General features: G+C 38.0%; 1 protein-coding gene across 1 annotated transcript; it reads left to right on the top strand.

Annotated features, from left to right (window-relative positions):
• The first annotated feature begins 2,957 nt into the window (after nt 1-2,957).
• Nucleotides 2,958-10,623, top strand: LOC135740963 (vitellogenin). Its single transcript, XM_065259561.2, has 28 exons — nt 2,958-3,095; nt 3,231-3,251; nt 3,357-3,508; nt 3,605-3,856; nt 3,932-4,093; nt 4,174-4,322; nt 4,411-4,561; nt 4,649-4,806; nt 5,732-5,897; nt 6,008-6,133; nt 6,214-6,432; nt 6,513-6,730; nt 6,841-6,938; nt 7,069-7,193; nt 7,278-7,379; nt 7,473-7,592; nt 7,679-7,865; nt 7,951-8,053; nt 8,146-8,331; nt 8,415-8,526; nt 8,612-8,819; nt 8,900-9,240; nt 9,333-9,377; nt 9,472-9,549; nt 9,631-9,837; nt 9,923-10,065; nt 10,153-10,291; nt 10,391-10,623. The coding sequence occupies exons 1-28, from the start codon at nt 3,056-3,058 to the stop codon at nt 10,511-10,513; spliced, it is 4,131 nt and encodes a 1,376-aa protein (XP_065115633.1). The 5' UTR covers nt 2,958-3,055; the 3' UTR covers nt 10,514-10,623.
• The last annotated feature ends 1,580 nt before the right edge of the window (nt 10,624-12,203 follow it).

Genomic DNA, 12,203 nt, shown 5'->3' with positions numbered 1-12,203 from the left:
AAGAAAAAAAAGCAAAAAAATCGGCCAATGGGGTAAGCTAATTTTTCTAGATTTTTTCTTGAATTTAGTGTTTAAGAAAAATGTTTAAGATTTTTTGCTTACACCATTTTTTCTTACCATTGTCGCTTCAATAATTAAAGTGACATCCTAAAGCAAACACCAAATCTAACCCTAAATCGAAGCAACAATGAAAAAGCAGTTGAGTAACCAAAATGTGACAATGACGCATAAACAGAAATTTGTGATACGATCACAAAGAAACACGGAAATTCGTGACAGTATCACGAAAAAGAATAAAAAAAAAACTATAATTTCATCAGACTGGCTAGCAGCAAGCATAACTCTCAGAAAAAAAGGTACAAATGTTGTCACTGGGATGGTACCTTTTAAAAACGTCCTAATATGTACCAATTTGGTACAGATATTTACCTTTACTTTTAGATAATAATATGCACTTTAGGTGTGTAATCTCAATTAGAAAGGCTTCATTTAATTCTAATGATCATTGTATCAATTTCCCAGTAATCTAAAACCAATGCTTGTGTGGCTTTTTGAATTGTATAATAAAATGTTTATGTTCATTATCTCACAGTTCATTTCTTACATTTATTTTATTCTTTGATAATTCCAAGAATTATTATTTTTTATTTATATTTAACAAAAATATTTACCTCTATTACATTAAAATATAATTAAACTTCTATAATTAACATGTGTAAATTTAACATGCATGTATTTAACATTGTAAACATGGTCATTGCATACAGTAAATTTAATTTGACTTTAAAAACAACTTAATGTACATATATTAAACACACACACACACATATATATCAAACATACTGTACATTGAACATGCTAAAAGCTGCTTAACGCAGTCACTGCATTGACTGAATATTGATTTTTAAAATTGTAATGTAGAAAGTTAATTAAAAGTTAGAAACCGTCAGTGTTCATGTTAATAATATTATTGATCCTGCTAAATTAAATCTGTTTTTTTTTTCTGAGTTAAACCATTTGAACCTTTTTTCTGGTTTTGTGTTTATGAAGATTTGAGCCATTCTGGTGGGCCTTGTTCGGGTAGAAAGACAATAAAACGTGTTTTTTAAGCATTTTAATTATTTGAACTTAAAACTTGTACCTGTGCAAAATGTATCTATGCGAAAATGGCTTACATAAGGTGTGCAAAGTTTATGTTTGTTATCTGTCAATCAGTTAAATAAACTAATTTGAACTTTATTTATTTATTTTTTTGCTGACAGACTTAGGGACCAGGGTGACCTAACCCAAAACTGATCAAGCCAACTTAACATCATGATTATTTTTCTAATGTAATCAAGTTGGGACATACCAGCTTGCTGCTGCCCAGCTTATCAAAGGGAAAATTTTAAAATAAAGGCAATAGGGCAAATTAATTAAAAAGTCAGCTGCATTAAAAAATTAAAGGTACACGATTTAAAGCAGTTTAAAAGTTGGATTAAAGTAAAAATTACTTTTAGTTCATTAAATTTAATCTTTTAACCAAAGTCTTAAATTCATGAATCTTTTTAAAAACCTAATGGTATTAATGTAAATTGGCACATATTCCTTACAGTTTAATGTTTTTACAAGACTCGGTAACACTTTATTTTACAACCCGCAATGTACCACGTAATAGGCTTTATGCCCAGCTGCACTACTTCCTAAACTTCAGCCAGCTCCTTGTTTCCTGTCTGCCATTATTGGACAAACTGATTAATCCAGGTGTGTCTGATTATTGTTGTTGTGACTACTGAAGTCAGGCACACCAGGATTAATCAGTTTGTTTGTGACTACTGAGGTCAGGCACACCTGGATTAATCAGTTTGTCCAATAATGGCAGACAGGAAACAAGGAGCTGGCTGAAGTTCAGGAAGTAGTGCAGCTGGGCATAAAGCCAATTAAACCAAATTTACAGCGTACCTATTTGTAACAACAGAGTACCTCTACAGTACGTACTTGTAGGTATAAGGGAACAATATGTTATGTTTGGGTTAATAAGGGGGTAAAAATATGGCAATTAAGTGGTATGTATGGCAATTAAGTATAAATCATTCATAATTTTCCATATTCTTTCCCCCTTATTACCCTAAACTTAACATATTTGTCCCTTATACCTACAAGTACATACTGTAAAGGTACTCTGCTGCCACAAATAGGTACACTATAAATTCGGTTTGATTGTGCGGTAAATTGCGGATCGCAATATAAAGCGTTACGCAAGACTCTATCAAACAAAGTGCTAACTTTGTAATACTGTACATTATTTCTTATGTATGTTTTACTTTATAATTGGGGTAGCCCAGGGAATGAATGTTGCCTCACAGCATAAAGATCTCCGGTTCAAGCCCTGGTTAGGTCAAGTGGTGGCCTATCTGTGTAGAGTTTGCATGTGCTCCCTGTGGGTTTACTCTGGATACTTCGGTTTTCTCCCACAGGCCAAAAACATGTAGGTTAACACCACCACACAATAAGAGTTAATCGGGCAAAATTTGGGCCAGTTTTCACCCTTAAGACAATCCTAGGTAAAGTCCTGGTTGTCTTTGTGGTTGTACCGATAATCTTATTGGATTTTCCTGTGGTGCGTGGCATGCTAAGAGATCTGCTTGGAAGCACATCGGAGGCACTCTGATCATAAACATGTTGACACTGGCCCTCCAGGACCGAGTTTGGGTACCGCTGGTTTAAAGCATACGCAGACCCATATCAAACTGTCTTTTTTGGCAATATTTAAAATACAAATATTAGAGAACTGAAAGTGTGATTTGGTTAGACCTAACTGGACTTTTTGCATGAGCTGACAATCCATTCTGGACATTGTCCTGGTGGACGACCAGATGACAGGCCAGGGTAACCTAACCTCAATGTTCAAATCAGTTGACTTGTCTCAAGTACATATTGATATGCATCTAATTGATATCTATGTACAAATCAGTTGACAAAATGTTAATAATTGATTTAACAAACAAAACTTTGTCAGCAAAAATTCACTATAAAAACTCAATCCCTCTGTGGAGTTTTTCACAAACCACCAGCCATGAGAGCGGTAGTGCTAGCCTTGACAGTCGCCCTTGTGGGTAAGTCAGAGTTTACATTTTTAATGTTGTATTTAAATATTATAACTTTTTAAATACATTTGTTGGCAGTTTAAAAAAAGCTTTAAAATCCTTATTTAAACAATTAAATGTGATGGTTTGTTTTGTTTCTTATAGCATGTCAGCAGATTAACCTTGGTATGTATTATGAATTGGTTAAAAAAATCCCTTTTAACCTTGCTGTTTAAAGCATAAATGTAATATTTAAAAATTGGCTCTAATAATGGTCTGAACTCTTTTCAGTTCCTGAGTTTGCCCCTGATAAGACCTATGTGTACAACTATGAGGCTCAGCTCTTGGGTGGTCTGCCTCAAGAAGGTCTGGCCAGAGCAGGAATAAAAGTCAGCAGCAAGGTTCATCTCACCGCTGTGACAGAAAATATCTTTCTGATGAAGGTATACACTGTTAAGAACCTAAAATGTTTTGGGAGTAGCATACCCCAGCTCTAATATTAAGCATTACTATATTTAAGTAAAAATGTTTCTGTACAGCTCATGGATCCTCTGCTCCACGAGTATGGTGGCATCTGGCCCAAGGATTCTTTCATTCCTGCCACTAAGCTCACTGCAGCACTGGCAGCTCAGCTTCAGATTCCCATCAAGTTTGAGTACGCTAATGGTGTGGTCGGAAAGGTATTTGCCCCAGCAGGAGTTTCCCCTACTGTCATGAACTTGCACAGAGGAATCCTCAACATCCTTCAGCTCAACCTCAAGAAGACCCAGAACATTTATGAACTGCAAGAGGTAAGATGTGACCAATGTACCTTTTTTATCCATTTTAACATATGTTATCTAATTTGTTTGTCCTTTTCTTGAAAGGCTGGAGCTCAGGGAGTGTGCAGGACCCACTATGTCATCAATGAGGATCAAAAGTCAAACCACATTATTGTCACCAAGTCTAAGGACCTTAGCCACTGTCATGACAGAATCATGAAGGACATTGGCTTGGCATACACCGAGAGATGTTCCGAATGCACACGGGTAATACAAAATACAAAAGAACTAAAAGACTTTATACATATTATATTATATAAAAAATGGCACGTTCTCTTTTTCAACAGAGGGATAAGAGTCTGATTGAAACTGCAACTTACAACTACATCATGAAACCATCCGCAAACGGTGTACTGATAACTGAAGCAACAGTTGAGGAAGTGCATCAGTTCTCACCCTTCAATGAGATCCATGGTGCTGCTCTGATGGAGGCAAAGTATGATTGGTCCTGTGAGAAATTCTACAAACAAATTGAATATGCAATTTTTAAAGAGTTAAGATTAAGAAATTACAATTTGTTTCAGACAAACACTGGCTTTTGTTGAGGTTGAGAAGAATCCAGTTGTTCCCAGTAAAGGTGATTACTTGCACCGTGGGTCTCTGCAGTATGAGTTTGCAACTGAGGTTCTTCAATCCCCAATTCAACTTATGAGGATCAGTGATGCACCAGCCCAGGTTAAATATTAAAGTTAATTTACGAGTTTTTGTGTTGAGGCATGAATATTGTTAACCAGGAAACACCTGAATATTGTCTTTAATTAGATCATAGAGGTCCTAAAGCACTTGGTTGCTAATAATATGGCTGCGGTCCACGATGATGCTCCTCTGAAGTTTATTCAGCTCGTTCACCTTCTGCGTGTTGCCACCTTGGAGAATGTTGAGGCTATTTGGGCTCAATTCAAGGACAAACCAGTTTACAGGTAAATATTTTCATGTCAATGTAATGTCAATAAGAATATACATTGAGATTAGTAGCCTGACGTTGTCATACTCAATTCTAGTCAGAATTTGAGTCTGATACCGCTCCATTGAGCTATAATTATGAGGCGTGTCTCAACCGAAAAATGCCTCTGCACTCAATTGGATAGACCTACGACCAATCAGAGCAACGGGGTGTGAGACGTATGTTGAAATGACGTATTTGCAGCTTGACCGAACTGCTAGTTATTTCGCTACGACACACACTACAAGTCTGAGTTTGCGAACGTACATCAACACCTACTATGTTTACAACATTTCATTTATATCACATTAAGTCATACAGTAAGACTATCTCTTACCATTTGTACATTAGTTGAACTTCATCCACGACGATACCCATTACGTTTGCTTGTTATATCCATCTCGTCGTGCACACCGAGTTGCATCGCCGTGATACCCATTTTAGTTGCTTCTTTAACTTGATCTTTCATAAGTGCGACAACTTTTGTCGAATCCCGTAGGACGGCAAAAACATCAACAAATGCCTTGCTCGCGTTTCTCTGTTCCTCTTTTAAAATCAATGCTCTGTCGATATCTTTTAGAACAGACTCAATGTCAGAGTCCACACATCTGATTTCTACCGCGGCAGCCATTTCGTTGTAAACAACAGATTCAACACACGCGCTCTTTGGTGACGTGGTTGATTTACGTTACTGATCATCTGTCCATCATCATATAAAGCCCGCCCTGACAATTTGATTGGTTCGACCAGCTTTGGGTCGAGCATAGTAGCAACTCAACGGTGAAACTCCAGACCGATCTTCCCGTTCCTCAAAATGTTGTGGGCGGGGCTAAGATCGGCTGGCACCCAGGCTATGAGATTAGTGTTGTTTTTATATTTTACTAAAACAATTTATCTTTTAGGCGCTGGCTTCTGGATGCTCTTCCTGCTGTTGGGACACCAGTCATTGTAAAATTCCTTAAGGAGAAGTTTCTGGCTGGGGAACTTCACAATTATGAATTCATTCAGGCTCTTGTGATGGCTTTGCAAATGGTCACTGCTGATTTGGACACAATCAAGTTAACTGCTGTGGGTATATTTTACTCTCAATATCAAAAGTGTTATCAAAGTGTGGATTTGTAAATATGGCCTGAGCCAAACCTGATTGCAGTTTCTTTAATTGAAATCTTTTTGAACAGAGTTTGGCAATGAATGACAAAGTTGCCGCAATCCCAGCAGTACGTGAAGTGGTCATGCTTGGATATGGTTCTATGATCGCCAAATACTGTGATGCAGTACCCAACTGCAATCCTGAGCTCCTCAAGGTAAACGCATCAATCCACCAATTTGATAAGGATTTTAACTATTTACTGTTTTCTGATTGCGCCTACATCAAACTCCACAGCCTATTCATGATATTGCTGCAGAAGCCATTGCCAAAAACGACATTCGTGAAATCTCATTGGTTCTGAAAGTTCTGGGCAATGCTGGTCACCCTGCCAGTCTTAAAACAATCACAAAGGTCCTTCCAGGACTGAGAACTGCATCTACTACTCTACCCATTAAAGTCCAGGTTGATGCCATCCTGGCCCTGAGGAACATTGCCAAGAAGGAGCCAAAATTGGTAAATGTCAGAAATAATTGGAATTCAGTCATGAAAAACCAACTGTGTACATTTCTCTAAAACTTTGTTTTCCACATCAGGTTCAGCCACTTGCCTTGCAGCTCTTAGTGGACAGGGCTCTCCACCCTGAAGTGCGCATGGTTGCTTGTATTGTTTTGTTTGAGTCAAAGCCCTCAGTGGCTCTCGTCTCCAGCCTTGCTGGTGCTTTGAGACTTGAGACTAACATGCAGGTGGCAAGCTTTGCCTATTCTCACATTAAGTCATTGACCAGAATCACTGCTCCTGATATGGCATCTGTGTAAGGATAACAAACTTTTTTTTTATTAAGTATTTTATAATATTTTATAATACATAATATAGATATAATAATATTTGAGCGCAAGAGGTAATCGTGGTTTCTATTTTCAGGGCTGGTGCAGCAAATGTTGCAATCAAACTTATGAGCCGCAAGCTGGACAGGCTTAGTTACTATTTCAGCAGAGCCCTTGAGCTGGACATCTATCATAGTAAGTCAAAAAAATGGTACATCATACTAGTCATCAAAAAGAAGGCACCATAAGCAATTGTTTAATTCTTTTTTATGCGAAATTACAAGATTTATTCATTAATTGAATTGTTTTATCTGTCAATGTAAAGCTCATCTGATGATTGGAGCTGCTGGTAGTGCCTATATGATCAATGATGCTGCCACCATCCTGCCCAGAGCTGTCATAGCTAAAGCACGTGCCTACCTGGCTGGAGCTGCTGCTGATGTTCTTGAGGTGAAAGATTAAGATTATTTTCCTAAATATCAGACTGGTTTAAGACACTTTCAGTGCATTTACTTGGTGGCATCTTTTAAACAGATTGGCGTGAGAACTGAAGGAATCCAGGAAGCTCTTCAGAAATCACCTGCTGCAGATCAAACTGCTGACCATATGACAAAGATAAGGCACACAATAAGAGCAGTAAGTGATGTCTATTTTATTGTTTAATTGTAAATCTTTAACAAACAGCATTGCATTTTGCCTAAAACATAATTTCTTTTTCAATTCCTTAAGCTCACAAACTGGAAGGCTTTGCCAGACAATCAGCCATTGGCTTCAGTCTACATGAAATTATTTGGACAAGAAGTGGCTTTTGTCAACATTGACAAGACTGTCATTGAACAAGCAATACCGGTATTGTGATGTCCTCTCACTCATTGCTATGAATTAACATTTTTTTACAATCAGATTGATTAATTTCTCATAAATACTATCCCCAGCTTGCTACTGGACAAAAGCAACGTGAACTGTTAAGGGAAGCCCTTAAAGCATTGCAGGAAGGATTTTCCATGCAGTATGCCAAACCCCTGTTAGCAGCTGAAGTGCGTCGTATCTTACCAACAGCAATTGGTGTGCCAATGGAGCTCAGTTTGTATACTGCTGCTGTTGCTACTGCAACCGTCAATGGTATGTTTTTGTGGTCAATTTTTCATGTTTTGTATTATTATATAAAAATCTTCTAGTTTTAATTTTGTTCTGTTTATCCTTCAAGTTAAGGCCACTATCACACCTCCTCTTCCTGAGCAGCATGACACCTTAACTTTTGACCAGCTGAAGAGGACTGATTTTCATCTGCAAGCTGAAGCTCAACCAAGGTACATATAGTGTAATAATAGCTTTACTCATAAAGACAGAAATAAAGTATAGAACTGTTTTAAAAATATAATCTGTCTAATTCTTCCTTCAGTGTTGCTCTGCAGACCTTTGCTGTGATGGGAGTAAACACTGCCTTGATCCAAGCTTCTGTAATGGCCAAAGGAAAGATCCGTACAATCCTCCCTGGAAAGGTAGCTGCAAGGGCAGACCTCCTTAAGGGCAACTACAAGGTGGAGCTCCTGCCTGTTGCAGTTCCTGAACATATTGCTACCATGAGGTAACACAGTTAGTAGAACTGATATAAAATGTAAAAAAATAAAGACAGCTAACAGTACATTATATTTTTCTTTTTTTGGACAGTTTTGAGACTCTTGCTGTGGTCAGAAATATTGAAAATCCCACTGCTGAGAGGATTGTTTCTTTGGTACCAGAGTTATCCGCTCAAAACTCTCAGACTAATTCTGGTGAACAGGTAGCTTTAAATCAATTTTTTAACCTGGATATGCAGCAGCATTTTAAAATTAAATTTGCTTGAAGTTTTATTTTTTTCTTGACAGTCTTCCGAGGGACGTAATTATGGTGTATCGTCTGAAGTCCGATCTGTGAGATCTGCTGCTCCACTGCACAAGACTATGTGTTATGTTGTCCCATACATTGAAATCAAGGGATGCGTTGAGGTGAACTCCCACAATGCTGCTTTTATCAAGGATGCTCCACTATTCTACATAATTGGACAGCATTCAGCACGTGTTGCTTTAGCAAGAGGTATTCTTATAAACAACATAACATTCATGCAAATCAAAATCTTTAAGAGCAAATATAAAGGTTTGTTGTTTTGTCTGCAGGTGATGGTCCTGCAGTTGAAAGATTGGAGCTTGAGGTTCAAGTTGGCCCTAAAGCAGCTGAGATGCTCAATAAGCAAATCAACCTTATTGACGAGGAGACTCCAGAGGGAAAGACCATCCTGTTGAAACTGAGGCAAATCCTGGAGGCTGAAGCCAAAAATGCTACTTCTAGGAGTAGTAGCAGCAGCAGCAGCAGAGGCAGCAAAAACAGCAGAAGCAGCAGCAGTAGCAGCAGAAGCAGCAGGAGCCGCATCAACCGTTCCAGCAGTTCCAGCAGCTCCAGCAGCTCCAGCAGTTCCAGCAGTTCAAGCTCCTCCATTTCCAGCTCTCGCATGAGTAAGGTGAGGACATGGATTGTTGCTTGCAGGTTAGGCATTGGCTATCATGAAGTTTCTCTTAAAAACTGCTATAATCATTTTATATGCATTTTCAGAATCCCACCATCATTGAGCCTTTTAGGAAATTCCACAAAGATCGGGTAACTATACTAAATTTATGATTGTTAACAGCAATGTAGACATTTTTAGCAATTCCAATACAGCATTTGTTAAAAAACTTTTTTCTGCTTGCAGTTCATGGCACCCCATGGAGCCTCAAAGGCAAGAAGCAGTGGAAGTTCTGGATCTAGTTTTGAGAAGATTCAGAAACAAGTGAGTCAGTTTGTGTTGTGTTGTTCCTAATACAAATATAAAAACTAACATTATCTTACTAAGGTTACTTATGTTTTTTAGGCTAAGTTCCTTGGAAACTCTATCCCACCTGTTTTTGCCGTCTTTGCCCGTGCTGTGAGAGTTGACAAAAAACTCCTGGGCTACCAACTTGCTTATTATTTTGACAGGCCAACTGAAAGAGTGCAGCTTGTTGTGTCCTCAATTGCTGAAAATGACAACATGAAGATTTGTGCTGATGGTGCCCTGCTTAGCAAGCACAAAATCATGGTAGGAGTGGATCTTGAAAAAATCTAACTAAACAGATTTAAGTTGAATTGAAGTAAATTTAACACACCTCAAATGTCCTTTTTAGGCAAAGGTTGCTTGGGGTCCAGAGTGTCAACAATATCAAGTCACTGCTAAAGCTGAGGCTGGTGTTCTTGGAGAATTCCCTGCTGCCCGTCTGGAGCTGGAATGGGAAAGAGTTCCAATAATTGTCTCCAACTATGCCAAAAAGTAATGTTAAACAATGCACAACATATTCTTAGGCTATTTAAAGAAAATTAAATATAACCTCTGCTCTTTGTTTCACTTCTCCAATAGGCTGTCTAAGCAAATCTCTATGGCAGCTCTCCAAGCAGGATTCAAACTTGCAAGAGCAACAAACAGCGAGAAAGAGATTGAACTGACTGCAGCCTTGCCAAATCAAAGGACTCTGAATGTCATTGCCAGGATTCCAGAGGTAAGAAGAAAAGAATCATTCATTTACATGTTTATTACTCACAAAGAGTAATATATAACGTGAAAAACAACTAATTTACTTTTGTTTCTGCTGCTTTAGATGACAATGTCAAGAATGGCGATTCATCTCCCTTATGCTGTTCCCATCAATCCAGATGGAACTCTTTCCATTCATATTGATGAGGACATTCTGACCTGGCTTAAGAAACAATTGGATGAATAATTAACAAATTAGACTTTACATTTTCTGAAGAAAATGTTTATATGATTGTTGTTGACATTTTAATTGAAAATATTTGTAATGTGATCTTAATAAATTTTCAGCAAGCATCAGTGCTTTGTAAATTCTTATTTTTATAATGACAACCTGCAACACCCATAATGAATGCAATATAAATGGTCAACATATTGTATTTAATGATACACTATATAACTACTTCTCTTATCAAAACAATCATACCTAAAGATTATTAAGGACATTTAAAACACACAAAGCATAAGCATCAACGTGGCATTGAATGCTGTTATGACATCTTTCAGACAGAATGAAAAGGTTAATGCCTACCTTAATGCTGGATAACACTGTATTGAGCAACTACAGACCAATCTCAAATCTTCCTTTCATAGGCAAGATCATTGAATAAGTTGTTTTCAATCAGCTGAACAAATTCTTAATTTCTAATGGTTACTTTTGGTGACATTTTTCAATCTGGTTTCCGACCAAACCACAGTACAGAGACAGCGCTTATAAAGATAATAAATTATATTCGCCTCAATACAGACACAGGCAAACTGTCAGTGCTGGTGCTACTCGACCTCAGTGCTGCTTTTGACACTGCCAATCACAACATACTTCTTGACAGGCTGGAAAACTGTGTCGGGCTTTCTGGGTGGTCCTAAAATGGTTCAGGTCATACTTAGAAGGTAGAGGTTATTATGTGATTATAGGTGGCCATAAATCTGAGTGGACATCCATGACATGCGGAGTCCCGCAAGGTTCAATTCTTGCCCCACTGCTGTTCAACCTGTATATGCTCCCACTAAGCCAAATAATGAGAAAGAACCAAATTGCCTATCACAGTTATGCAGACGACACTCAGATCTACTTAGCTCTATCCCCTAAAGACTACAGCCCCATTGACTCCCTGTGCAAATGCATTGATGAAGTTAACAGTTGGATGTGCCACAACTTTCTTCAGTTAAACAAAGAGAAAACTGAAGTCATTGTGTTTGGAAACAAAGTTTCTCAAGGTGAATGCATACCGTGACGCTAGGGGTCAAACAAGTAAAAATCAAGTCAGGAATCTTGGTGTGATTCTGGAGTCAGACCTTAGTTTTAGTAGTCATGTCAAAGCAATAACTAAAACAGCATATTATCATCTCAAAAAAATCGCAAGAATTAGATGCTTTGTTTCCAGACAAGACTTAGAGAAACTTGTACATGCTTTCATCACCAGCAGGGTGGATTATTGTAATGGCCTCCTCACTGCCCTTCCCAATAAGACCATTAGACAGCTTCAGCTCATTCAGAACACTGCTGCCAGGATTTTGAGCAGAACCAGAAAATATGAACATATCACACCAGTCCTCAGGTCTCTACACTGGCTACCAGTTACATTTAGGATTGATTTTAAAGTATTATTAATGGTATATAAATCACTCAATGGACTAGGACCTCAATACATTGCAGATATGCTCATTAAATATAAACCCAACAGATCACTCAGATCATTAGGATCACATCAGCTAGAAATACCAAGGGTTCACTCAAAGCAAGGAGAGTCAGCTTTTAGCTATTATGCCAGTCGCAGCTGGAACCAGCTTCCAGAGGAGATCAGATGTGCTCCAACAATAGTCACATTCAAATCCAGACTCAAAACACATCTGTTTAGCTATGCATTTACTGAATGAGG

The sequence above is a fragment of the Paramisgurnus dabryanus genome, chromosome 24, assembly GCF_030506205.2.
Source record: "Paramisgurnus dabryanus chromosome 24, PD_genome_1.1, whole genome shotgun sequence".
Taxonomy (NCBI): Eukaryota; Metazoa; Chordata; class Actinopteri; order Cypriniformes; family Cobitidae; genus Paramisgurnus; species Paramisgurnus dabryanus.
Note: the sequence above shows the minus strand (reverse complement) of the source record. Positions and strands in the feature narration are given on the sequence as shown.

Excerpts from the sequence above, each read along its gene's own strand:
- LOC135740963 (XM_065259561.2), top strand. The coding sequence starts at position 3,056 with ATGAGAGCGGTAGTGCTAGCCTTGACAGTCGCCCTTGTGG. Across the intron at positions 3,857-3,931 it reads ACATTTATGAACTGCAAGAG|GCTGGAGCTCAGGGAGTGTG; the intron begins GTAAGATGTGAC and ends TTTTCTTGAAAG. Across the intron at positions 6,731-6,840 it reads GCTCCTGATATGGCATCTGT|GGCTGGTGCAGCAAATGTTG; the intron begins GTAAGGATAACA and ends TTCTATTTTCAG.